The 26,183-nt window shown below is 44.3% G+C and overlaps 1 protein-coding gene across 1 annotated transcript in view; it reads right to left on the bottom strand.

Annotated features, from left to right (window-relative positions):
• Nucleotides 1-26,183, bottom strand: part of OSMR (oncostatin M receptor) — a 75,341-nt gene that overhangs the window by 21,397 nt on the left and 27,761 nt on the right. The window contains 3 exon segments of the mRNA XM_039545825.1: nt 85-372; nt 6,008-6,176; nt 11,645-11,814. Coding sequence (XP_039401759.1) covers nt 85-372; nt 6,008-6,176; nt 11,645-11,814 — 627 coding nt within the window.

Raw genomic sequence — 26,183 nt, 5'->3', positions numbered from 1 at the left:
CAAGTTAACTTTACAAGTGATTTTTGTAGAAAGCAATCCCTCCCAGCAACAGAAAAAGAGACGCTAAGCAAAGTGTGTACTTACTGCCCACAAAGAGATGTGTTGCACTGTAATTTTTGCTTCCTTTACCAGAGATGTTACAAAAGGCAGGAATGCCAGGCGTTTCTGCATGCAACACCTTATTTATAGTAATCACCATGTTTCGCTGGCTTGTGTTTGAGTCTGGGTAATAATAATCAGTGTAATTAAACAAAAAATTCAAAATTCGGCTATCTTTGCCTCCAATGCAGCAAAAAGTGACATTTGAGCCTTCCTCTACAACTTTATCTTCTGGGAAGATGTATGGTGTGTAGTCATCTGAAGTATCTAGGCCTGCAAGATACAAAAGAATAAATCTTTTCAGTTGAATGTTCTTTCTTTATGCCATGGAGTCTCTTGTGAACAGTCTACCCCATGAATAGATAGCTGAGAAAGCACTAGGGACAAGTTTTCAAAAGGGTGCTCAAGACAGGTGCCTATGACTTTGAATGCATAACTAGGCATTTGCACACATCTGGTAATTGTACCTCAACTATCCACATGCAAACATCTGTTTGTACACCATCATGTGATGTTCTCCCACTTCAGTCCTCCTTAAACCCGTAAGATATAAAACTTAAGTGGTGCATGAGCCTTTGTACAGTGGTGAATTTCACCCCCTAGCACCTGATCCAGAATCCAACTAAGTCAATGGAAAGGCTCCCATTAACTTTACATCTGACCTCAACGTGGGATTTGTATATATGATTTTGCAAAGGCAAGCTGGGATGCTAGGTGTGAACATTTGTTCCTTAATGACCAGGAAATGTCCAATGGGTTAATTCATAAATGGATTCCTTCAGTCTAACTAGAATAAAAAAGATTTCATCCATTAAAAGGTGAGTTTGAAAGGCTTTTTATCTGCCAAGACCCAAGTTAAGGGCCCTGTGCTTCTCCTGCTACATTTGGTAACATTTCTAGTATCTAAATCCAAGTAGGACCTGTGCGAACCTGAACCAGTGCAGATAGTAGTTCCTTAACTAAACCGTTTAGTCTTCCTTTCAAAACACATTTTTAAAAGTTATCTAAGTTCACCAGAAATGATGCTGTTCCAGTGAAAACAGTCAATCTGAAAGGGCTAATCACTGCCTTGTAGTCAGTCAATTTTTCCTGTGTTCTACAAATACAGTTCACAGAAGTTCATTCAGAAGTGACAGTAGTAGTTGGTTTACTACTAGTGTCTCTTGTCCTTAATATTAATTATGATTGCCAAACACCGTTGTGGCTCTAAGTCCCAGAAGCCTTATAATAGAAACCTTTGTGGCACCTTAGAGACTAACAAATTTGTTAAATTTGTTAGTCTCTAAGGTGCCACAAGGACACCTCATTGTTTTTGCTGATACAGACTAACATGGCTACCACTCTGAAATAGAAGCCTTGTTATAACCTTAGCTACAGAGAGGCTTCTGTCTGTTCATATTAAACTGGCACATGAATGCAAAGCCAAATCAACAATTGTGCATTCGGGGAAAAAAAAATAAACTTCAGAGAACCATTAATACCGGTAACTCTTGGTTCTCAGTATTAGTTTATATGAATACTACAGCCTGATGACAGTGAAGCAAGAATCACCAGTGGTTAATTTATGTCCCACATTCACAGAACACATGATGCTGTTACAAAGATGAAATTGTTGAAGTGATTCTGCACTGAGTCCAAGAATTATTATGCAACAGCTTCCGAAGAGACACTGCCTTCCTAGAAGAGCCCTAATGAAAGGAACAAGTCAGACTTCAGTGGTAAGGATATTATAGCTTCCTTGTTTACTACAGCAGCATTGCCAAGGGCATTACAGATATACCACAAAGTAGGACTAAATTTATCCTCAAAGACTAAGGCCTTGTCTACACTGGCATTTTACAGCTCTGCAACTTTCAGCGCTGTAAAGTGCCAGTGTAGACAGTGCACCAGTGCTCTCCCAGCGCTGATGCCGCGACTACACACCCATGTTAAAGCGCTGCCGCGACAGCACTTTAACGTTGCTAGTGAAGACATACCCTCAGGCTGTGTCTACGCTGCACTTTCATCGTTAAAACTTTTGTTGCTCAGGGATGTGAAAAAATTACTCCCCAAACGACAAAAGTTTTACTGATGAAAAGCACCGGTGTGGACAGCACTTCATCGGTAGGAGATGCTCTCCCACCAACAAAGCTACTGCCCCCCTTGTTGGGGGTAGTTTTATTTTGTCATCAGGAGAGCACTCTACTGGCGACAAAGAGTGGCTACACCATGTACCTTACAATAGCGTGGCTGTACCAGCACAGCTGTGCCACTGTAAGGCTCGCAGTGTAGACGTAGCCTAAGAGATCCTGGAGTTGTACAACTCAATTGCCTTCTAGACAGGTATAAAATGTAATTTATATAACTTTACTGAAACTAAAACTGAACATATTTTAAATACATGATTTAATATAATCTGGATTAACAGCATTAAAAGTTTCCTGTAAAATAAAACCATCATAGCATGAGGTTTTGCTAATTAATTTATTCAATACTTACATTTCTCAGTGCCTTCAGTAGAAACCTTTAAATTAAGAATGCAAGTAAGGAATCTGCCATTCAACCAGATGCCCAAAACATAACATTCTCGTCTCATACAGTCTTTTTTGTTCTTTGAGAATAAAAACCACACCCTCAAAACATATAAAAGTCTATTTTAAATTTAACTCCATTTATTGTGATCAGAATCCTACTAACTTTATTCATGTGACTAGTCCCAGTCAACAAAGGCTGCAAGACTGAGCCCTTTAGAGGGAATTCCATGCACGCACGTTTGTTTTCTAAATAAAATGAATGAGATCTGTACCACTTTTCAGAGTTTTACTCCTTTTATGCAAGGATTGGTGTTCGTGAGCAGGCTGTCTCATACCTTATACTTTGCAATTCTATTGTAGTTTTCATCTGAGGATCTCAAAGCACTATACAAAACACAATCAATCTTCATTATCTCCTGTAAGGAAAGTGAGCCTTTTTCTATCTATGCTACAATTGGGTAAAGAGAAGCACAGGAAGGTGAAGCAATTTGTCCAAGGTCGCATAGCAAATCAGTGACAGAGCTAGGAAAAAAGCAAGAGTTCCTGGCTCTACCCAGCAGCTATCTTTCTTCTCTGCCTGTATACAGTAATACTATATCTGTTGTTTTAATTTGCTGACTACAGTTTTTCTAATGAGATTAAACAATACTTGGAAGTTCTATCATTTTTCTAGGACAGTAAAAACATTAAAAACAATGCACTAAATGAAACAATTGTTCAAACCTAGAGGAAACTAGGGTGATAAGTAATAGCTAACATGAATTTGTCAAAAACGAAATCATGCCAAACCAATCTAACTTCCTCCTTTGACATGTTTACGGCCTATTCTATAGCGGGGAAGCAGTAGACACAATATACCAGGATTTCAGGAAGGTTTTTTGGCACACTCCTACGTGACATAGTCCTAAACAAACTAGGGACTGTGGTCTAGATTAAATTACTATAAAGTGGGTGCACAACTGGCTGAAAAATTATACTCCGAGTAGTTCGGAATGGTTTGCTGTTAAGCTGGGAGGATGTATCAAGAGGGGTCCTGCAGAGGTCTGTTCTGGGGCCAGTGCCATTTAGTATTTTCATTAATGATTTAGATAATAAGAACATAAGAAACATAAGAACATAAGAATGGCCGTACTGGGTCAGACCAAAGGTCCATCTAGCCCAGTATCCTGTCTACCTGACAGTGGCCAATGCCAAGTGCCCCAGAGGGAGTGAACCCAACAGGCAATGATCAAGTGATCTCTCTCCTGCCATCCATCTCCACCCTCTGACAAACAGAGGGTAGAGACACCCTTCCTTACCCATCCTGGCTAATATCCATTTATGGACTTAACCTCCATGAATTTATCCAGTTCTCTTTTAAACACTGTTATAGTCCTAGCCTTCACAACCTCCTCAGGCAAGGAGTTCCACAAGTTGACTGTGCGCTGTGTGAAGAAGAATGAAGTAGAGAGTATATTAATAAAATGTGCAACTGCAACAAGCTGGAAGGGGTTGGATTGGAAGACAGGATTAGAATTCAAAATGATCTTGATAAACTGAAGAACTGGTCTGAAATCAACAAGATGGAATTCCATGAAGACAAGTGTGAAATACTTCACTTGGGAAGAAAAGGATATGGTGGTTATAGTGGATCACAAATTGAATACAAGTAGTCAATGTGATGCAGTTGCAAAAAAGGCAAGTATATTGGTATGTATTAATAGGAGTGTCATATGTAAGGTACAGGAGGTAATTGTCCCAGCACTGGTCAGTACTCCGTCCAGTTCTGGACACCACATTTTCAGAAAGATGCGGACAAACCGGAGAACATTCAACAAAAATGGAAAAAGGGCTGAAAAACTGTATGAGGAAGAACTGAACATATTTGTTCTAGTGAAGAGAAGGCTGAGGGAGGAGACCTGATATCTGGTTTCAAATCTGTCATAAAGAGGACAGTGATCAATTGTTCTCCATACACATGATTGTCTCATCAGGGCAATTTGAGCTTTGAACTGTCTGCAGAACACTGAACAAGAGATGCCACAATGGGTTACTTGATTAACAGCGGGCATGCTGCTGTTGTGAGATGTATGCTGCTGGCACTTCTGCTCTGCGTCAGTAGTTCTCCTCTACTCAGACTGGTGATCCAGTATGGATGAGACTTTGCCAGGTAGAATGATCATGAGCAAGATCTTCCCAAAACTGTTGAAATGCCTCAAGGACAACTTCAAGGAGCCTTTCACAAATTTCTTCTGGCCTCCCTGAGAGCATTTTCCCTGCTTTAGTTCACCATAAAAGATCTTTGGCAGTTGATCACCTGACATTCTGGTGACATGGTCTACCCATCTCATCTGTGATTTCATGAACAGAGTACGGATACTTAGAATACCTGCCCGTATGAGAATCTCACTATCTGGAACCTTGTCTTGCCATCTTAACCTCATCAGTTTCCTCAGACAGCCCATGTGAAAGTGACTCAGCTTCATAACATGGCATCTATGCACCATCTAGGTTTTGCATGCATACATCTAAGTTGGAAACATGATACCTTTGTTAGACCTTGAGTTTTGTTTGTTGATTAATCCCTGTGTACTCCCACACATTTGCACATAATCCGCCACTTGCTTCAATAATTCTGGCGTTGGTTTCACTATCAATGTGAACTGCATGTTACAGTGTACTGCTGAGGTAGGTGAACTTGTCCAATGCCTGGAGGGTTTGGCCATGCACTGTGATAATAGGCTCTACATAAGGCTTTCTTGGTACAGGCTGATACAATCAACATCAAGAAGATAGAAGTGATGTGAGACCAAAACTATAAGGATAGTTAAGCACTGGAACATGTTATCTAGGGAAGCTGTGGAACCCCTACCATTGGAGATTTTAAGAACAGGTTAGACAAAAACACTTTTCAGGGATGTGCTAGGTATACTTAATCCTGCCCCAGCACAGCGCTGGGGGGTGGGGCAGGAGGGAAGGTGGAGGAGGACTAGATGACCTCACGAGGGCCCTTCCAGTCCCACATTTCTATGGTTCTATGAAACAATACAGACAAGTACAGTAGAACCCCGTTTATCCGACCCTCCCTTAACCGGCTCTCTACGTTTACCAAACAGCCAGAACTCCAAGGCCAGAAGCGGGTAATCTCTCCTTTGGCCACTAGATGGTGCTGCAGCATCACATTTTCCCATTCTCCAGTTTGTCCTGATTTTTTGCTTGTCTGATCTAGCCTGGCCTGTCCCAATTAGATCAGATAAACGGGGTTCTGCTGTATTAGCAGTATATTCTAAAATAGTCCATTGATGTTGCATAGCCACTGCTGACATGAACTCCAATATTTTACTGGTTTTACACTAGCAAATTAAACCACAGCATTAAATCAGCAAGGAAATATTCCAAAGTCTTGCTTTGCTTACCCAGCACAGTCTCCCACTGACTCCAACGACTCCAGAGTTTAGAGAATCTTTTATCATTCACCATGCTCCTGATTCTTACAGAGTGGGACATGCATTCCAAAGGTAATTCTGAATCCCAACTCCAGTGCAGAGTTTTATTCAGTTTACTGAGAGTTGTGTTATAATACTCCTAAAAACAAACAATAGGTAAGTAAAAAGAACAGGAGTACTTGTGGCACCTTAGAGACTAACAAATTTATCTGAGCATAAGCTTTCGTGGGCTACAGCCCACTTCATCGGATGCATAGACTGGAACACACAGCAAGAAGATATTTATATGTACAGAGAACATGAAAAGGTGGAAGTAGCCATACCAACTGTAAGGGCTGGTCTACACTAAGGGGAAAAATCGATATAAGATACGCAACTTCAGGAATAACGTAGAAGAGCTGAAGCAAGTATTTATATATATTATATCCACCCTCCCGATCGCGAGATCGATCGATCGGGCTCTCCATCGACAACGCCACGCCCGCCGCCCGGTGGAGTTCGAATGAATCGAGAGCGCGGCGGGGATCGGATATATATATCTAGAGATGAGCGATATATATCGATCGAAAAAAAATCGACGCTTACCACCGATACGGCGGGTAGTGTAGACGTAGCCTTAGAGGCCAATCAATTGAGATGAGCTATCATTAGCAGGAGAAAAAAAAACTTTTGAAGTGATAATCGAGATGACACATAGAAGGTGTGAGGATACTTAACATGGGGAAATAGAATCAATTAGTGAAATGGCCCAACCATTCCATGTCTCTGTTCAAACCAAAGTTAATTGTATCTAATTTGCATATTAATTCAAGTTCAGCAGTCTCTCTTTGCAGTCTGTTTTTGCAGTTTTTTTGTTGCAAAATTGCCACCTTCAAGTCTGTCACTGAGTGGTTAGAGAGGTTGAAGTGTTCTCCCACCGGTTTTTGAATGTTATGGTTCCTGATGTCAGATTTGTGTCCATTTATTCTTTTGCGTAGAGACTGTCTGGTTTGGCCAATGTATATGACAGAGGGGCATTGCTGGCACATGATGGCATATATCACGTTGGTAGATGTGCATGGGCCATATATTTGGGTGGGGCGGGGGGGCAGGTGCCCCAGGGGGGGGGCCAGGCCCCGCCCTGCTGCTGCTCTGCTCCTCCCAGCCCCCTGCCTCGCGCCGCGTCCTGCGCCCGCCCCGTCACCCGCCCGCCCCAGCCCGCCCCCCCCCCCCCCCCCCCCCCCCCGCGCCCCCCCCCCCCCACCGCCCCCCACCCCCCCTCGTCGTGCGCCCCCCTGCCTGCTGCCTGCGTCTGCCTCCTGCCCTGCCTGCCTGCCTGCTGCCAGCAGCTCCTGCCTGCTGCCTGCGGCTGCCTGCCGCTGCCTGCTGCCTGCGCCCCTACTGGCCCCTGGGCAGGGCCCCTCCCCCCCCAGCCCCAGCCCCCCCCTCCCCCCCCCCGCCCCCCCCCCCCCCCTCCCCCCCCATCCAGCCCCCCCCCCCCCTCCACCCCCCCCCTCCCTCCCCCCCCCCCCTAATCCTCCCCCCCCCAGCCCAGCTCCCCCCCCCCCCCCCCTCTCCCCCCCCAGCACCCCCTCCCCAGCCCCCCCCCCCCCCCCCCCCGCCCCCCCACCCCCCCCACATTACCCCCCCTCCCCCAGCCCCCCACCCCCAGCCCCCCCCCCCCCCCCCCCCCCCCGCCCCCCCCTCCTCCGCCCCCCCCTCATCCTCCCCCCCCACCTCCCTCCCCTCCCTCCCCTCCCCTCCCCCCCCCCCCCCCCCTCCCCCCCAACCCCCAACCCCATCCCCATCCCAGCCCCTTCACCCACCTCCTCACCTGCACCCCCCCCCCCAGCCCCCAGAGCCTGCACCCAGCACCCCCCCTCCCCCTCCCCCCCCCCCAGATCTGCCCCACCCCCCCCTCCCTCCCCCCCCCCCCCCCAGGGCAGCAGGCAGGTGGGGAGGGGGGGGGAGAGGGGGGGCGGGGTGTTGCCCCCCCAAAATTTTTACAAACTTGCCACCCATGGATGTGCAGGTGAATGAGCCCCTGATGGTGTGGCTGATGTGATTAGGTACATATGCTATTAAGGCAGAGTATGCGGAGTTATGTTGAACAAAAGTATGTGCAGAATGCTTAGTTTGGAATTAGGTTTAGCTGTTATGACATAGATAGGCTCAGTAGAAGTTGGTGTTACCCCGGAATTGACATTCCTGCGTGTGCCCCAGAACTTGACAGTACGACAGTCAGTCAGCCATTTTGTATGTTCAGCCACTGCCAGCTGAAAACCAAACATCACATAGCTAGGAATAATTTTAGGCCTTTGTGAAACAAGATCAGACAGCTGCATGCTTGTAGTTTGTTAATCAGAAAAAATAGAACAAAAATTATAAAAAGTATGTCAATCGCAACCTGGGTTTTAGGTGCCTATGACATGTTGTTGTTGTTAGCTAAAAATATTTAAAATGTTTTAAAATAATAAGTAGTTCATTGAAATTTTAAAAATTGGTAACCCAGTACAGGTTGTTACGCTAACCCACTAGGAGTCACTATAGGTTATGCGCCTTGTTAAAGTTAGCTATAAAAAATTAGGCAAAAGTAAATACCTCAGAGCAGTCTGAGGGAGCTTTTCTTCAGGCAAGGAGCTGACAGCTAAACTCCCCACTGGCTGTATGGAAAAAGGGCCCCTGGAAGCCCGGCTGTTAATCACTCAACCATCTCAGATTGTGGGTAACTAGATCTGGAATGTCCTAAACCAATTTTCTGTGTGTGTGTGTGCTTAATATCCAATAAATAAATAAAGTAGTTTTAAATAAGAGCATACATAATGAGCTCTCATATTCTTCCCTATTAAATGGTAAATAAATCTAAATAACTATAATGAGTCTATTACTCTTTAAGTAAGGGTGCCACAAATGGCCATTTATTTTATACTGAAGCTTTATTGCTAGACTAATGGGATGCCATGTCTGTTTCCAAGCACTAGCTATTATCTTAATCAAGACTATTTGTCCTCTTGGCATTCATCACTTTTTTTTCCCCCTAAAATGGATCTAAAGCCAAAACTCTTTCTTCCTAAGATACAAAAGGCCCAAAAGTGAGTTTAGCTTGCGTAAGATGTGAGAGTGATAGCATTCCTTGGGAAGGAGCATCCTCTGTGCTGCATACACAAATTAGGGAGGTGTAAATGGCAATTTACTGTGAACCATACTCAGCCTGGGAGGCATTTTGCTTCCTTAAAACACAATGGGCAAAATCCTGGCCCTATCGAAGTCCAGGGGAGTTTTGCAATTCTGGCTTTCGGCTGTGTGGACCCTCCCTGCCTCTAGTGTAGTCTAGTTTTTAACAGGCATGATTCTGTACGTTGCATTCTTGATGTCCTAGCAGATGGGATTTTCAAAAGTGATCAGCATAGTTCTAATTCTACTCCCATTGACTTCAACAGAAGCAGAGTTAAATCAACACTGAATGCATCTAAAAATCCCACCCTCTCGGTCTATTCTCCTGGGTAGTGGCTTTCTTGTATAATAAACTGGCCTTGAGAATTAGGACTTCCTCAGATTTTTCTAGGTTTTAACATCTGTGGTTAATATTCTCCCACATTTCAATCAACAGATGGTGAAAAAAATATATTTAAAAGCCCTGCAAATATAGATTTCAAAAATATCACTTTTGTTAAAACACTTCTGGAGCATACTTGTTTCATGCCAGTTTACTAGGCGATTTAACTTGGTGACTTGGAGAATAAGCTTAGCAGCAATTTTAGGCTATTCCCTCTTGATTATGTTGTGACATTTTCTCCTTGGGGGAAGAGTCCTGTAACCCCCATATTTCTCATCTGTATATAAGTGTGATATTGCATATAAAGCAGGCTGTGTGAGGTATCAGAGAAAGGTTATGATCTGCTAGAAATCATTTGTTTATCTAAATGTGTGTATCATTAATGCATATGAAGTTATGAGAATGTGTTTTATGGTTGTCACTAAAATATGTTGTAGGTTTGGGAAGTGTCCAGATACTACTCCAGAGACAATGAAAAGGGAAGAGGTACCAATGCCTGGGTGAGTGCTGAACAGACATCACCAGCCATTGTCCAGCAGAGGAGTTACAATTCAGTGACTCACTCACAGGAGACACACCCGGGGATTGCTTCACCTTGTGACTCAGCAATGCCCACCAGCCATGCCTGGACTTGTGTTCTCCAAGCACATGGGCTCAGGGTATAAAACAGAATGCAGGGGGCCCATGCTTCACCCTTCTCCTTCCCCCACTTATGCTGCAAGCAACATGGGCACTCAGAAGACTGAAGACTCCAACAGAGGAGACTGGCCCAGGTTTAAGGGACAAACCTGTCTATTGAGGACTGCAATATCCAGTGGGGTGAGAAAACTGCTTAATCTAGATGTTGCCCAGTCTAATAAGGTTGACAGTTTAGACTGTGTGCTTATTTTATTTATTTATTTAATTTTGGTAACTAACTCTTTTTGCTTATCACTTTTATAATCACTTAAAACCTATCCTTTGTAGTTAATCCATTTAATTAACTGTTTATCTTTACCAGTGACTTTGCCTGAAGTGTTTGGTAAGGGTGTTTGCTCAGGTTTACAAAGGCTGGTGTATGTCCACTTTCCATTGATGAAGAGGTGAACCAATTAATACATTTGCACAAATTGTCTTGAGCAGTGCACGACGGTATATTCCTGAGGTACAAGGCAGGGAGCTGGGGCGGGGTGGCTGGTGCCTTTCTCTATGTGATTCATGAGGGGCTCTGGAAGCATTCATGCAACCTAGCTGGGTGTGGGACTTCACATGCGATTGTGCTGAGTGACCACAGTGCCTGGAGGGGTTTGCTGCTTTTCGCTAGCAAAGCATTGTGAGAGACTGCCCAGGCTGGAGAGTTAAGGGAGCACAGCAGTCCCACAGTGCCAGGCTGCACCCTGGGGATCCTATCACACATATATTCCCAGTGTGTGTTGATTCTCAGGAAGGCACAGAAAAATATACAAACAGTGCAATACATTGGATTTTGGTAGGTAATGCCTCGGAGGCAGCCGTGGCATCAACTCCTAAGGCCTATGCTTGCTCTTTCCTCAGCATGGAAAACAAGAAAGGCAATAGCCATCTAAAGTAGGTGAGTAGAAGAAAACAGGAATAAAATTCACAAATCAATAGTCAGGCTTGATGGCCTAGCTGTAGTGTGCTCACACACGGGAGACCAAAGCTTGTTTCCCCATTCTAGACTCACGTTTCTTGAGGGAAGCTACAAGAAACTCTAACGGAAATTATGTCTTTGTCTTCTCTTCCTCAGCCAAGAGGATAGAGGCTCTAATAAGGGATCCTTAGTATGAAGTTTAAAGAAGTGTGGAGGAGTCCTCAAGGCACCCTCATGCACTTGGGGGAAACCTTAGTAATGGCTTTAGAACTCAATGATCCATCTTAACATACCCTGTTTCCATGCTCAGACAACTTTTCTATCTTGAATTGAGTGTGGCCCTAGTAAAATAGGTAGGACCCTTCTTATGAAGCATTGGACATGTCCATGTGACAAAGCTACCTCTACACACTAGAATGTTTGATTTTGTTCATATTGATACATGAAGACATTTGAAATATGTTTTTTAAAAGATACTTACTGTCCAGACAACATTCATTTCTTCAGTTTGACTAACTTGAATGTCAAAAACCATTTCTAGTTCAAACTGGTGGGCTAAGTCACTAACATCCCATTCCACCAACAAACGCTGCAGAGGCAAATTCCTGGAAACTTTGAGGAATGTAGGTAGGAATTCCTGGGTTTCTGGAACTGGAAGAGTAAATATGGTTTAAAAATATTAATACTCATGCCTGCTTAACATCATCAAATTGTTTGAGCCAAGACAGGCTATAATACTGTGGCCACTAGAGAAATGGCCCATCAATATTTTCATCACAAACCTGAGAGTGGGTAGCTGGCTCCCAGGACCTACTGAATTCTGCTGCCAGCTCTGACACTGAATCACTGTGCCCATGGAGTCATGTAACCTTTGCTTCCCTTAAGAAAGGCGATAATACGGCCTGGGATTTTCAAAAGCACTTAATGATGGCTTAACTCTGTCCCCGTTATCATGAATGGCAGAAAATGTCAGTATTTGTCATCATTCTGGCATCGGATGCCACAACTGTTTATTTTAAATGAAGGGTCATACATGTGGATTCTGACTAGACCAGCCCGTTTGCACCAAAGCACTGTCAGGGGTAGAGGGAAAGAGTGATTCGTTGCTAGAATTCAGTGTGCTTCACCTCACTCAGCTCAAGGAGGCACTGCAGAGGAACAAAGTTGCACTCTGACAGACAATGCATTTTTAGGTCACCTCAGTTTTATAGGGCGAGGCCAAGCACTTTACACTAAGTGAAAGAGCACTCAGTACCTGTATGATGAGAAAAACCCAGCATCATTCCATTAGGGAAACCAGAGTTAAAAGGAGACTTAAAGGTCTGGAAGGACTTTGTAGATATTTTGATGTAATTTTAATGCTTTTTTACCACAGGGACATTAGGATTTGGTGGATATTTACAGAAGCACCTGAAAATTTTCAGGCCTGGCCTATGGCCAGATTTAGTTTTGGCTTGGAAGGGTTGAAGACCATTTTCTCAGCACTCCACCCTCTCCTTGTGGCAGTAGATGCTTAGGGTGGCACAGTAAACAGAAGGGTGCTCTCAAGCAATTTTATTTCAGCAGCAGAGCAGGACAGGTTAAGCAAGCTGCTGAATGTAAAGCTGTTTTAGGCATAGTCTATCTAGTTTCACTGATAAGTTTGAAATGTGGTATCTGTTTTAGAGTAAGAAACCCACTCAGCTAATAGCCTTAGTCCTTAGTTTTGCAATAACTTCTATGCAGGGCTGCATTGAGACCATTACCTTAGCTGTGAGAAATTAAAGGCTAAAGGCACGAACCACTTATGACAGGAGTGGGCAAACTACACCCAGGGGCCACATCTGGCCCTCCAGAATTTTAATCCAGCCCTCGAGCTCTCGCTGGGGAGCGGGGTCCAGGGATTGCTCTGCTTCACGCGGCTCCCAGAAGCAGCAGCATGTCCCCCCTCCAGCTCCTATGCATAGGGTCAACCAGGGACTTCCACATGCTGCCCCTGACCCAAGTGCCGCCCCTACAGCTCCCATTGGCTGGGAACCATGGCCAATGGGAGCTGCAGAGGTGGCACCTGCAGATGGGGCAGCACCCAGAGCCGCCTGGCTGTGCCTTCGTGTAGGAGCTGGGGGGGGGGGGGACATGAAGCTGCTTCTGGGAGCTGCTTGAAGTAAGCACCCCCCAGAGCCTGCATCCCTGACCCCCTCCCAATGGCCCAACCCCTTGTCCCAGCCCTCATCCCCATCCTGCCCTCTGAACCCCTTGGTCCCAGCCCAGAGCACCCTCCTGCACCCCCAACCCTTCATCCCGAGCCCACACCCCCAGCCGGAGCCCTCTCTCTCTCCACACACACACACACACACACACACACCAATTTCATGAGCATTCATGGCCCGCCATACAATTTCCATACCCAGATGTGGCCTTTGGGCCAAAAAGTTTGCCCACCCCTGACTTATGATGATTCCTGGCAAAGAATACTTTACAGATGAAGATATCAGTGATGAGGATTTAAGTATTAGATTCACCTGGGATTTTTATTAACAATTCTGGTGAGGCATAGGATCCAACCTGTTGGGAAGTAAATACATAGAAAGAGGATTTCCATACTGCACCAATCATTTAGAACCAATCACGTCTTCTAGCAAATGTATGTCTTTTAGTGACTCTGCTAGAAACTGTTTGGGGTATTTTGTTGCTTTTTTTTAAAGGGTTCTGTAAGGGTGAGTAACATGAAAACTGCTGCAAAAGGATTTGCTGAAGCCAGGGACTATTAAGAGGCAGTTTGATGCTACCTTATGAAGGGCTTTTGCAGGCCTGCTTTCAAGATGCAAGTACTTCAGGTAGCATTCAGGCTGACTTTCTCTGGACAGTCAGGCCTGGTCTACACTACGCGTTTAAACCGAATTTAGCAGCGTTAAACCAATTTAACCCTGCACCTGTCTACACAATGAAGCCCTTTATATCGATATAAAGGGCTCTTTAAACCGATTTCTGTACTCCTCCCTGACGAGGGGAGTAGCGCTGAAATCGGTATTGCCATGTCGGATTAGGATTAGTGTGGCAGCAATTCAACGGTATTGGCCTCCGGGCGGTATCCCACAGTGCACCATTGTGACCACTCTGGAAAGCAATCTGAACTCGGATGCACTGGCCAGGTAGACAGGAAAAGCCCCGCGAACTTTTGAATGTCATTTCCTGTTTGCCCAGCATGGAGCTCTGATCAGCACGGGTGGCGATGCAGTCCCAAATCCAAAAAGAGGTCCAACGTGGACCGTATGGGAGATACTGGATCTGATTGCTGTATGGGGAGACAAATCTGTTGTATCAGAGCTCCGTTACAGAAGACGAAATGCCAAAGCATTTGAAAAAATCTCCAGGCTATGATACAGAGTCCACATCACAGTGCTGTGTGACAAGCGTAACGGAAAGCCAAAGAATCAAATGGACGCTCATGGAGGGAGGGAGAGAGGGATGGGGTACTGAGGACTCCAGCTAATCCCACAGTCTCCGAAAAGCATTTGCATTTTTGGCTGAGCTCCAAATGCCTGAAGGGTCAAAAACATTCCCGGGTGTTTCAGGGTATATGTCGTCAATTTACACCCTTCCACCCCCCCACCCCCCGAAAGAAAAGGGAAAAAAAATCTTTTCTCGCTTTTTTTCAATGTCACCCTATGTCTACTGCATGCTGCTGGTAGACGGGGTGCTGCAGCGCTGAACACCAGCATCCCCTTCGCGGTGGCAGATGGTGCAATATGACTGATATCCGTCTTCAGAATCAGCCCGTGAGTGCTCCTGGCTGGCCTCGGTGAGGTCGGCCGGGGGCGCCTGGGTAAAAATGGGAATGATTCCCAGTCATTCCCACAGATGGTACAAAACGGCTGGTAACTGTCCTCATCATAGCAACTGGAGGCTGAGCTTCATCAGTCCCCCCCTTTCATGTCTAAAGAAAAGATTCTGTACTGCCTGGACTATCATAGCAGCTGGATGCTGCCTCCCCCTCATTTTATCTCACTAAAAAGTCAGTGTTTCTTATTCTTGCATTCTTTATTACTTCATCACACAAATTGGGGGTCACTGCCACGGTAGCCCAGGAGGGTTGGGGGAGGAGGGAAGCAACGGGTGGGGTTGTTGCAGGGGCACCCCCTAGAATGGCATGCAGCTCATAATTTCTGCGGGATCTCTGGGGCTCTGACACAGAGCGGCTGTGCTCTCTGGTTCTCTAGTACACTTGCCCCATATTCTAGGCAGGACTGACTCTATTTTTAGACAAAACATAAAGAAGGGAATGACCCGGGTCGTCATTCCCATTTTTGTCCATGCGCCCCCAGCCAACCTCAGCGAGGCCAGCCAGAAGCACCCATAACAGCAGCAGACGGTACAAAACGATTGATAACCGTCATCTCATCGCCAATTTACAATGGCAGACAGTGCAATAGGGATGGTAACTGTCTTTGCTACCTTGCAAAGGCAAATGAATGCTGCTGTGTAGCACTGCAGTACCGCATCTGTCAGCAGCATCCAGTACACATACGGTGACAGTGACAAGGCAAAATGGGCTCCATGGTTGCCATGCTATGGCGTTTGGCAGGGCAATCCAGGGAAAAAAGGCGCAAAATGATTGTCTGCCATTTCTTTCACGGAGGAAGGATTGAGTGATGACATTTACCCAGAATCACCCGCAACACTGTTTTTGCATTGGGCTCTCAACCCAGAATTCCAATGGGCGGGGGAGACTGCGGGAACTATGGGATAGCTACGGGATAGCTACCCACAGTGCAACGCTCTGGAAATTGACGCTAGCCTCAGTACATGGACGCACACCGCCAAATTAATGTGCTTAGTGTGGCCGCGTGCACTCGACTTGATACAATCTGTTTTACAAAACCGGTTTATGGAAATTCGGAATAATCCCATAGTGTAGACATACCCTCAGTATCAGGAATGGTTGCTGGTACCTAAAAGGTTTTGGAGGGAAATATTTACATGCACCCACAATTTCTCTCTCTTGGGAAAAAACAAGCAAGATGCTGAAATTCAAGACTGATGTGTGAAAAGAAAACTGGGATTATGCAACACAAGAGTATGCAATGTCCCCGATAGTGAAAGTGGCGAATATGATTGATTTGTAGAAGAAAAAAACTCTGTGCTAGCCATGGCCACAACATACCCTTTACAATGTAGCAGCCTGGACCCTGTCAGTGATTTTGGAACTACGCAAGAGTGAGAATAATGACCATCAATTTTATGCAGCTGTGAAGAAACCCAGAACATGTTATAAATGTTTCCTGTTTTCAAGAGAATTATCTGGTGTAAAGCCTGAGAGTGAACTTCACTGTCCAAATGGAGAGAGGGAGCAGCAATCTTTAGGTCTTACTGGAAGTGAAACTAGCATGATTGTCAGCTTCATTGCCAAGGATGATATGGAGTACTGTGCCATGCCTGGGCACAGATCCCTGTATGTGTACAGAAAGGAGGTTGGTTTCTGTTTTCTTTCCACTGGGAACTGGCCACTCCAGTATCTTCCTTTTAAGCATCACAAGAGGTTGGGGAACCATCCAGGAAAGGAGGCAGATGTACCTGCAAGGCAAAGTCAACAGGTCTGTGAAAATGTTTTCTATGGGTCAGACTGTCTCTTCCTGGATTAAAATCCATGGAAGGGAGGCTCTGGGGAAGGAACATTCTGTGGAGTTCCCTCTCAAATGGTTCCATTAAGGGGGAGCAAATTGTTTGCCCTTATGGAATGAGCCCAATCCCTGTAGATCCACAGGATACCAGGACCATCTTTGTGGAGGCCTCCTGCATCCCTTAGTGGCAAGCATAGGAAAGATAAGAGTGAGGTCCCCAGTAGGAAAGCAAGTGTTTGAAAGATCAGGATCATGCTAAATCTCCACAGTTTTGTAAGATTAACCGGAGGTGACATACAACAAAGATGAAAGGCTCGAACGCCATTGTTTTAAAAGCTGCACTGCACTGCACAGATTAGAAACCCTGGACTGTGACAATCAATGAAACAGAAACAGAACAGTGTTGATGGAAATGCCCAAGAGAGATAACTAAACATAAGACATGCCTGGATGCATGCTAGGTAGAGGCTGAGAGCCAAAATCTATTCTGCAGTAAGCCATATCATTAGATACCAATGCAGTGCGGGAACTGGTGTACCTTACAACTGAGGTCCTGGCATTGTGCCTTCAGATGGCTCCACAACAAGCAGATTTTGGCTGATTGATATTAGGGATATCGCTAGATCAGTACTTCCCAACGAGGACATTTTACATCATGTGCTGTCTGATGTTTTTAAGGTATTAAACACTTGCTTATGCCAGATATTTAGCTAGTTATGAGTAAAAACTATGGTCAAAATGTTCAGGTTTGGGAGCCTTATGTTGGGCACCTAATTTATATTTAGGCACCTAAATAAGCAGTCAGATTTTTCAGTGCATATGCGGAGTCTCAGCAACTCTGAAAACCATCCCACTTACTCAGGTGCCTAAATATGTTTTTTGGTCCCAGACTTGAGGCACCAAGTTTAAAATGTTGATCTTTATAGATCATGCAACTGATGAATATTTTCAAGGCTTTACCCTTAAGTAAAGCATGCTGTTGATATTATCGAGCTGGCATCTATAAATCTTGACCCAGTGCAAGTTTCATTAAAATGGATATGGTTGATTTAACTTGCACCATTTACAGGAAAAGCACAACTTCTGCATGAAACTTTCTATTTGTTCCTACTAGAACATCCAAAATGGCAAATCTGTTAATTGTGACAAGTCAGGCACGTCCAACAGGCTTGCGTAGCTGAGCAATAGTGGGAGGGATAGCTCAGTGATTTGAGCATTGGCCTGTTAAACCCAGGGTTGTGAGTTCAATCCTTCAGGGGGCCACTTAGGGATCTGGGGCAAAAATTGGTCCTGCTAGTAAAGGCAGGGGGCTGGACTTGATGACCTTTTGAGGTCCCTTCCAGTTCTAGGAGATTGGTATATCTCCAATTATTATAATTAGAAAATACTTCCCACAGCTGGAGTTCAAAAGGCTTCCTTTAGCTTGATTTCAAAATGAGCTTAAAAGGACAGCTTTATGAAGACAAAACTGAGCCAAGATTTCCTCCTCATATGGAAAGTCTGACTCCTCCTGGCAGCTAGACCAAACTCCTCAGAGCATACCCGTCTCTTAATCTAATTGACCATATCTGGGCCCAGACACATTTCCCCTCACAGTCCCTGAACTTGGGGCATGCAGATGTTGGCATTCTCCTTTCAGAGCGAGAGCAAATGATAAATTTAAAAACTACAAACAAATGTGAAACTAGAATGCTGTTGGATACCATCGTGTTTGTTCATGCTGATGTTCTATCCCTTTCCTCCGCCCTGTATCTGCCTGGTCCATTTAGATTTTTTTGTTGTTGTTTGTATTATTGTAGAACATAGAAGCCCCGTGGTGCTACGTACTGTACAAACACAGAACAAATAGACAGTCCCTCTCCCAAAGAGCTTCTGTTCGAAGTATCAGATGAGAGACAACAGATGAATACGGAGGACATTTATGGGGGAGTACAAGAAAACGATGTGACAATATTGCTCAGTATGGCAGACAATGGTTTTAGTACACCAGAAACCTAATTGTTCAGGTTTTTTTAATAGGCTTCATGGCAAAAGAGTTTTAAGGAGAGATTTGAAGGTGGATAATGAATAAGTTTAAGATTTTGTCATGGTTATTTTAGTAAATGTCATGGATAGATCAAGAATAAACAAGAACTCGGAAGCCTGATCCCCGCCTGAGACGCGGGGGGCACTGACAGCCCGAGCCCCACCACCTGCCTGGGATGGGAGGGCTGACAGCTCGAGCCCTGCCACCCACCTGGGAGGTGGGAGAGGTACACTGATAGCCCAAGCCCTGAAGTCACGAAGGTGACCTCTTTTAAGCCTAATTAGGAGTCAGTGGGCCACACAGAGGTGCATTGGCCTCTTCCCTCATAGGGCACCCTGTGACATTTAGGCACTACCATAATAAAAACAATAATAACTCCACAGATGGGGATGATCTATAAGCATCATTGCATCTATCTAAAATTTATTCTCTGTGAAAGCTGAGAGGGAATTGTCCCTGTATTTCAGCCCAGCAATTAGTATATTAGTACTGGCTGGTTGTAAAGAGTTCTAAATGACTAGAAAGTGCTGAGTTTTAGGTAGGTCTCCTAACTCACTAATTTCTCCTGCAGGTTTTTTCATTTAAAGAATCATCCAACCTCCCAACCCCCTCCCACCCCAAACTAACTACTGGGGTCCTTCAGACCCATCTCTTCTCCCTCTGCATCTTGTCTCTGGGCAGTATTATTTGCAAATACAAATTCAACCAATGACTCACAGGTTCGTAGCAGAGAGGTAGATCTCTCTCTTTCTGTCCCAGCTAATAATCTCCACTTGTCTATCTGACATCTCCTTGTGGATGTCTAAGCCCACCATGACCAAAGCAGAGCTTTAAATCTCTCCCCTTCCATACTTTCTCCTCTCCCTCATTTCTCAGTCACTATGGTTAGTGCCACCATCCTCTCTCACTCAGCCTGTGTTCCCTGTAAGCTGCATGCTTGAATGGCTGCCCAGGAGAGATTTAAGTGCTACCCAGCTGATTAGGAGAGCCCACACAGCTGGCAGCATGTGTTCAGGTACCCCTTCCCTCACATTGCTCCGTCCTGCAGCTGCTCCTCTGGGGGAGAGTGTTGAGAAAGCCAGACCAGCGCTACCTAGAAATGCAGGGCCGAGGCATTGAAATGTTGGTAAGATGTGTGATAAAATGGTGGCGCATGTGAGGGGATTACCAGGAGGCCTGTGTTGATACAGAGAAACTGACTGACACATCACTCCTCCAGAAACTTTCCAAAAAGGACAATTAGTTGTTCATCAAAGGACTGTGTATTCAGTGGCACAAACATTGAGGATGGGCATAAAACAGAAGTTGTGATAATTGCAGTAGATCCCGCAGCTACCTAGCAGACCCATACAATAATGGACTGGAGAAAGCTGGAAGAGAAGACTGCTACTGCGGATGGGATTACAGACACAGATAGCTGAATACCTGCAGTAGCTGGAAGAGAGAAGTGTGTTCACAGGCGAGGATCTTAGTGCAGGCTACACAGCAAGAGCATGAGCTGATCTGCCTCAAAGGAGATCAGAAGACAGAAGTGTTTACTGCTATATAAGGAACTGATTAAGCTCCAGAATCAACCTCAGGGTACATCTACACAGCAAATAAACACCCGCAGCTGGCCCTAGTCAGGTGACTTGGGTTCATGGGCCTTGGGTGGCAGAACTATAAAACTGCTGTGTAGACAAAGGGGGGGAAGGGTTCCAGAGCCCAGGCTCCAGCCCAAGCCTGAATGTCTACACGGCAATTTTTAGCCCTGTGAGCTCAAGTTGCTGACCTACCACCGTACCATGGGCCTTTTATTCCAGCGGAGACGTACCCTCCGAGGAAGGGAGGATTGAAATCTGATTTTGAGACGGATAAAAAACTAGAAAGCCTAGAGGCTGAACTGGCTGCCTCGCAAAGGGAACTGGACATATGCAAAGAGAGAGGCTGGCTCTTCAGAGGTACATCTGCCAGAGGAAGATAAGAGCTACCCTGACGTGAATGCAGAATAAGTAGAATCAGAAAAGGAGAAGGTGAAAAAGGCCCTGTCACCGATCAGAGGAACTGCAATGCAGAGCCCCAACCGGAACAGGTCTAAGATGAAGCGGTCCATCCCAAAGCGAGAGAGAGACAAGGATGCCTCCATGTACAGAATATCAGTAAAGCAATGTGGATGGAAGAGGAACAGAAATGGGTCATGCTAAATGAGATGCTCAAAGCCACAGGCAAACATATGCAGTCCTTAGTATTTGGGACCCCTAAAAGGAATATGAACATAACTAGAGATGTTCTGAACTCTCTGGGTGGTGGTGTGTGTGTATTCAGGAACGCTGCTCTCCAGGAGACCAGGAAGTTGCCCTGTATCAGTTTAACTTGAGTAAAAACCCATTTATGTTGATTATGATGGAAGTAGCTAGAGGACTGCACATTTTAGAGATTCAGCATATGACAACTATTATATTCCAAAGATTGAAGAACTACATTCACCACATGGGCTACATATGGCACTGAGACACTGTGATAGTCTGTACCCCATGTTCATCCTTTTTACAAGACCACGATAAATTTTGTACAAATTATGCCTTGTGAGGTACAATTTGAAAACTCATAATCTGCTGAACATTGTTGTCCTGTGTATGAAATTGCTGAGGCATGTCTCAAGTTTAGAAAAATAGCTTCAGACCAGTTCCCCAGAGACAAAATGCTAGTCAACACTTTAACCAGGTGTCAAGAAAATCAAGTGGACCATCACCTAGTTAAGTGGACATTCTTTAGCAGGAAGGAGGGGGTGAGCGAGAACTTTACATATTGGCAATGGAGCAGCTGGAGGTTTCCAAGGATTGAAGTGTTTGGGAACTTCCATTTGAGATAATAGAAAACAATATTCACAAATGCTGCTATGAGCTTATATTGTACTGCCCAGCACCCTCCTGGACAAGATGCACATTTCTGGGGATAAGTCTAGGACTGAGAATTTGCTGGTGTTGCTCTGCAATTAATTCAGGAGTGACTGCTAGAGCACTCATATAATCCAGCTGGGAGTGATTTTTGCATGCTAGAGGCTGTGTGTGAATAGGCCAGGAGTATTGTTCTCATAGCAAAGCAGTGTAAAAGGCACTCCAGGTTGGAAAGTTGAGGGGATACAGCCGTTCAGATGTCCAGATTGTACCCTGGGTAAATGTCATAGAGACCCAACTTCTGGTCACTTCATTTCTTTAATTATAAGGAACCATGGGAGTTTGGTAGGGATTTGCTAGACTTCCTCATAGTGCCATGCCAGGAGTGTTCTGGTGCTGGTTTGAAAACTCAAATCCTGCCCTCCCAACACCCTCCCACCCCGCAAAAATGTTATCATCATCAAGTTATTTTACAAATGAACTTTCCTAACCTTTCCTGAAGCATTCTCAGTAATCAGATATTCTGAGTCTATCCACTTTGTTTCTGAGTTTTCTATAGAAAAACTGCGAGATCGCATAACCTTTCCCATATCATTTACGTTCTTAGGTCATAATTAATTTTACCTTGCTAAAACACCTTTCACAAGCAGCCACAGTTACAGGAAGACAGCAAAAAAAATACACAGAGCAGTTTCTGTGTTAGGGATCTCCCAGCTAAAGGCCTTTTGTGAATGTAGCTAAGGAATCAATGGGCGCTTTCATAGCACTTACAATGCACTATCATGACTTGCAAGCAATTCAAGTAAACCCAAAAACTGCCATTACTAGGATTGTATAATTTCTCATCTGCAGTGCTCAAAGGTAAACACCTCTCAATTAAGTGCAGCAAAAAACCTATGAGATGATGCAAAATAATGCACCACATGTCCTTCTACAATTTACAGCAGGTCTGCATACCTTTTGTGAGACCTTTTTCCAACCAGATCCATCAATAAGCAATTGCCTCAATGTGTTCCTTTGAACACTCACGTTGGCTCACTAAGATGGAAAAAAGATAGTGAACCCAATTTGACAAGGTGCAAAAGGAAGACAAAGAATTTGGTTGCAAAAGCAAACAAGTGAAACAGAATAAAAAGGTAAGATTCAGACTGTATATCAACCAAGCTTACAGGTGTAACTTCCCATTAGAACTTTGGAGAACCATGATTTTAATAGTTGCCTTCCTTTGCATTTGCTAGGCAAAAAGTCTTGTTCTAAATTAGCAACAGGACTTTTTTTATGAAAAACAGTGAACAAAATCCATCTCCTCTGGCCAAGTAGCCAGATCTGCCTTGTCAAAATCAAAATTCTGCCCCATGCTTTCAGTAATTGAACCTCTTTCAGTATCCATGTCCATAACAGTTGCACTAGCAAACTAATGGACAACGTTCTGGGTCCCAACAATTCAGCACTAAACTCTGTGCTGGAATCATAGACTCTGACATTCAACAAGTCTGACAAACCCAAATCAACATCCTCACTAACTGGGAAGGCTCAGAAGTGGAAGTTGCAGAACCATCTGTAGATTGATCATCAGAAACATGATCAAACTTTGCATGTTTCAAGAAATTTTGTAGATCACTCGATTTTCTGATCTTAACGGGCCTGCTGCAGCCTGAATTTTTGAGCATCATATTTGTGCTTGTAAGGGCTCATCTTCTAGTTCAAGACTCTACAGACATTTGAGTTACAATGAGTGGATTAGAAGCTTTTTTGCTTTAATTTACACATACAGAGCAAACTTCTTTAAGAAAAAATCATTTGCCAATAGCTACCACACTTCTGTGTCTGAGATTTGTAGAAAAGGGAAGTAACTGTGGTATCTCAGATACTGGCTTGTCTACATTAGAATGTTTTGTTGCTTTAATTATACTGATCTTGTATAAGCACCCTTCCCCCAGTATAATTGCATCCATGCTAGAGCTAAATACTGGTATAACTGTTTACTCCTGGGAGAATTCTGCATCACTGCATGTGCACAGAATTCATGTCCCCTGCAGCTTTCTTTGCTTCCCTACAGAAAAATGACTTCTGACGGGGAAGTAAAGGGAAGCTGCAAGAGCAGTCATGCCCCTCCCCGGCAGTGCAGTCAGGTTGGTTCAGGTGCCGGGAGCAGCCAACAGAGATGTAAATCACCGGGGGGGGAGGAGGTAGGAAGTTGTATGTGTGAGAAAGAGACACTCTATTGCAGCACGCTTGGCGTGGAGGGGCTGGGCTTCAGGGTGTTTCTGAGGAGGTAGGCGTGAGACAGGCTCTGTCCCCTCAGGAGAGCAAAATGTAGCAGCCTGCCTGCTTAGTGAATTTTTCCCATTGTCTTTGTGAATTCCTCAGGAGTATAAAACAGGTGTAAAAATTGTAAGGCTCCTTTAGATTGCCAGAGTGGTGTAAAGGACAGTATGGCCTTATAAATGCATACGTTGCTTTAGCAATTAGAACTGGTCTAACTTTTTGGACTGAAAAAAAATTCCTATCAAAATATGCTCCATGAACTGTTTGCTATTTCCTTTTCTGGAGATGGTCAGTGGCCAATATAAATTGTGAATTTGTTTCCCCAGTCCTCACTTGCTCTTCAGTTGCCCATGAAGTAACACTGAGCATATGGCTGCATATATCTGTTGACTAATAACTAGATATAAAGGGTGAAACCTATCTATTACTATTAGGCAAAGGGGGTTGGGTGTTCCTCCAGTGCTCCCCACGCTCCCCACTCCCATTCTCCATCCATTATATTGTAGTTTAAATAAATTATCAAAATAATTGAAACAAGAGTGATTATATTGCATTATTTTGACAAATAAAATATGTAGATTTTTAAAATATTGTGCACAGAATTTTTAGGTGCAGAATTCCCCCAGGAGTATATAACTACGCAAAAAATCAGCCACCAAACTAACATAGTCAAACCAGTATAACTTTTCTAGTGTAGACCAGCCCTTGGTAAATGCTGTCTTTTAATGATAACCACTGAAAATACACTAAAAGAATAACCTAGGCTATGCTTTAATTATGGATTCATGCTCATGGTTCCAAAGCTATTGTTACAAGCCATGTTCATTTAAATGTAACAGGCCTAGTGAAAGGTGTCCACACAATTTCCCTTGCTATCTAAGCATATGCATATCGCATATGTGGTCATGTCCCTGAAACAGCACATGCATTTGAGGGGAAAAGTTTTGAGGATTTAACCCTCAGATTTGGATAAGTGTGACTAGAAGGCAGAGGACCAATGCTGACATTTACAGGGATGAGAACCAGGACACATGCAACAAGAAGTGTGATGCTTCCTTGGGATGCCCAGAACTGTGAGTCACCTTGTTATCCCCCTGCCTCAGTGAGAGAGAGAGAGACTTGCTTGTGTTTAAGTGAGCGTCCGCTCCCTGATGTCACCAATCTGTTGGCTACACAAACAATCTCCTCAGCCCTTACTTTGCATCCCAGCCCCTAAACCCCCTTGAAGCACTTCCCCTAAAGTGTTCAGCCCTTAACCACTGGACACTCCCAGAAATTACCAGGTAAGCTGTCCCCAAAGGAACAGTGCAAACATCAGCTTGTTTGCTTCAACGGAGGATCAGCTGCAATATAACATCACAGCACTCAGATTTACAGTGAAAACAATCAGAAGTTTATTATCAAAGGCTAAGATTTAAGAGACAGTGAATAAGTATAATGGTGGAAATAGAAATGGTTACATATAAAACAAAAACTATAACATGCTTTCTACAATCTAAACTTAACTTTAACAGGCTAAACTGTTGTCTAAATTTGTTTTAGGTGAGATAGTTTATCTCCCAGCATCTCTAACCATGATGTAGATCCCCCTTTCATAGCTGCAAAAACTACTGTCCTTTTTGTTTCTTCAGTGAGAGATGGATATCTTTCTGCCTTCTCCTACTTCCCAAAGTCATTGTTTTCTCCTCAGAGTCAGGATGACCCCATGGGGTTTACTCCCTGGTGTGCTGGCTCCATGTTGACTTTACATCTTCATGTTGACATTGTACACAAACCAGATTCCATTGTTTTGGCTTACAATGCTTTTTTTACATATGAATCGAGTACACATGTGACTACATCCTTTGTATGTCAACCCTGCCTGAGACATAGTCCCTAAAACATATTTTCAAGTACATATACACAACTCCTTAATATCATCCATACATACATCTCACAACAATTATGAGGATCTGTATGCCTGATTAGAGACTTCAATGACCCTTTTTGGATAAATACTCTAAAAGTGGTGCGCTAGGTGTAATGAGTTGGTGAGGCCTATTAGGAGTTGCTGTTACAGAAGAGTGAACCCTTTGCAAGCTGGCAGCAATGGGCCTCTGTGTCACAGGAAGAAGTCTTGGAGGAGTACAAAACTGGGCAAATTGGAGATGAATAATCCAGAGAAGAAAATACAGGTCAAAAATGGCTGAGATAAAGTAGTAGTAGATAGATAAATGTGTCTGATTTCATATCAACGTGAGTTTAACAAAA

This window comes from Mauremys reevesii, linkage group 6, assembly GCF_016161935.1.
Source record: "Mauremys reevesii isolate NIE-2019 linkage group 6, ASM1616193v1, whole genome shotgun sequence".
Lineage (NCBI taxonomy): Eukaryota > Metazoa > Chordata > Testudines > Geoemydidae > Mauremys > Mauremys reevesii.
Note: the sequence above shows the minus strand (reverse complement) of the source record. Positions and strands in the feature narration are given on the sequence as shown.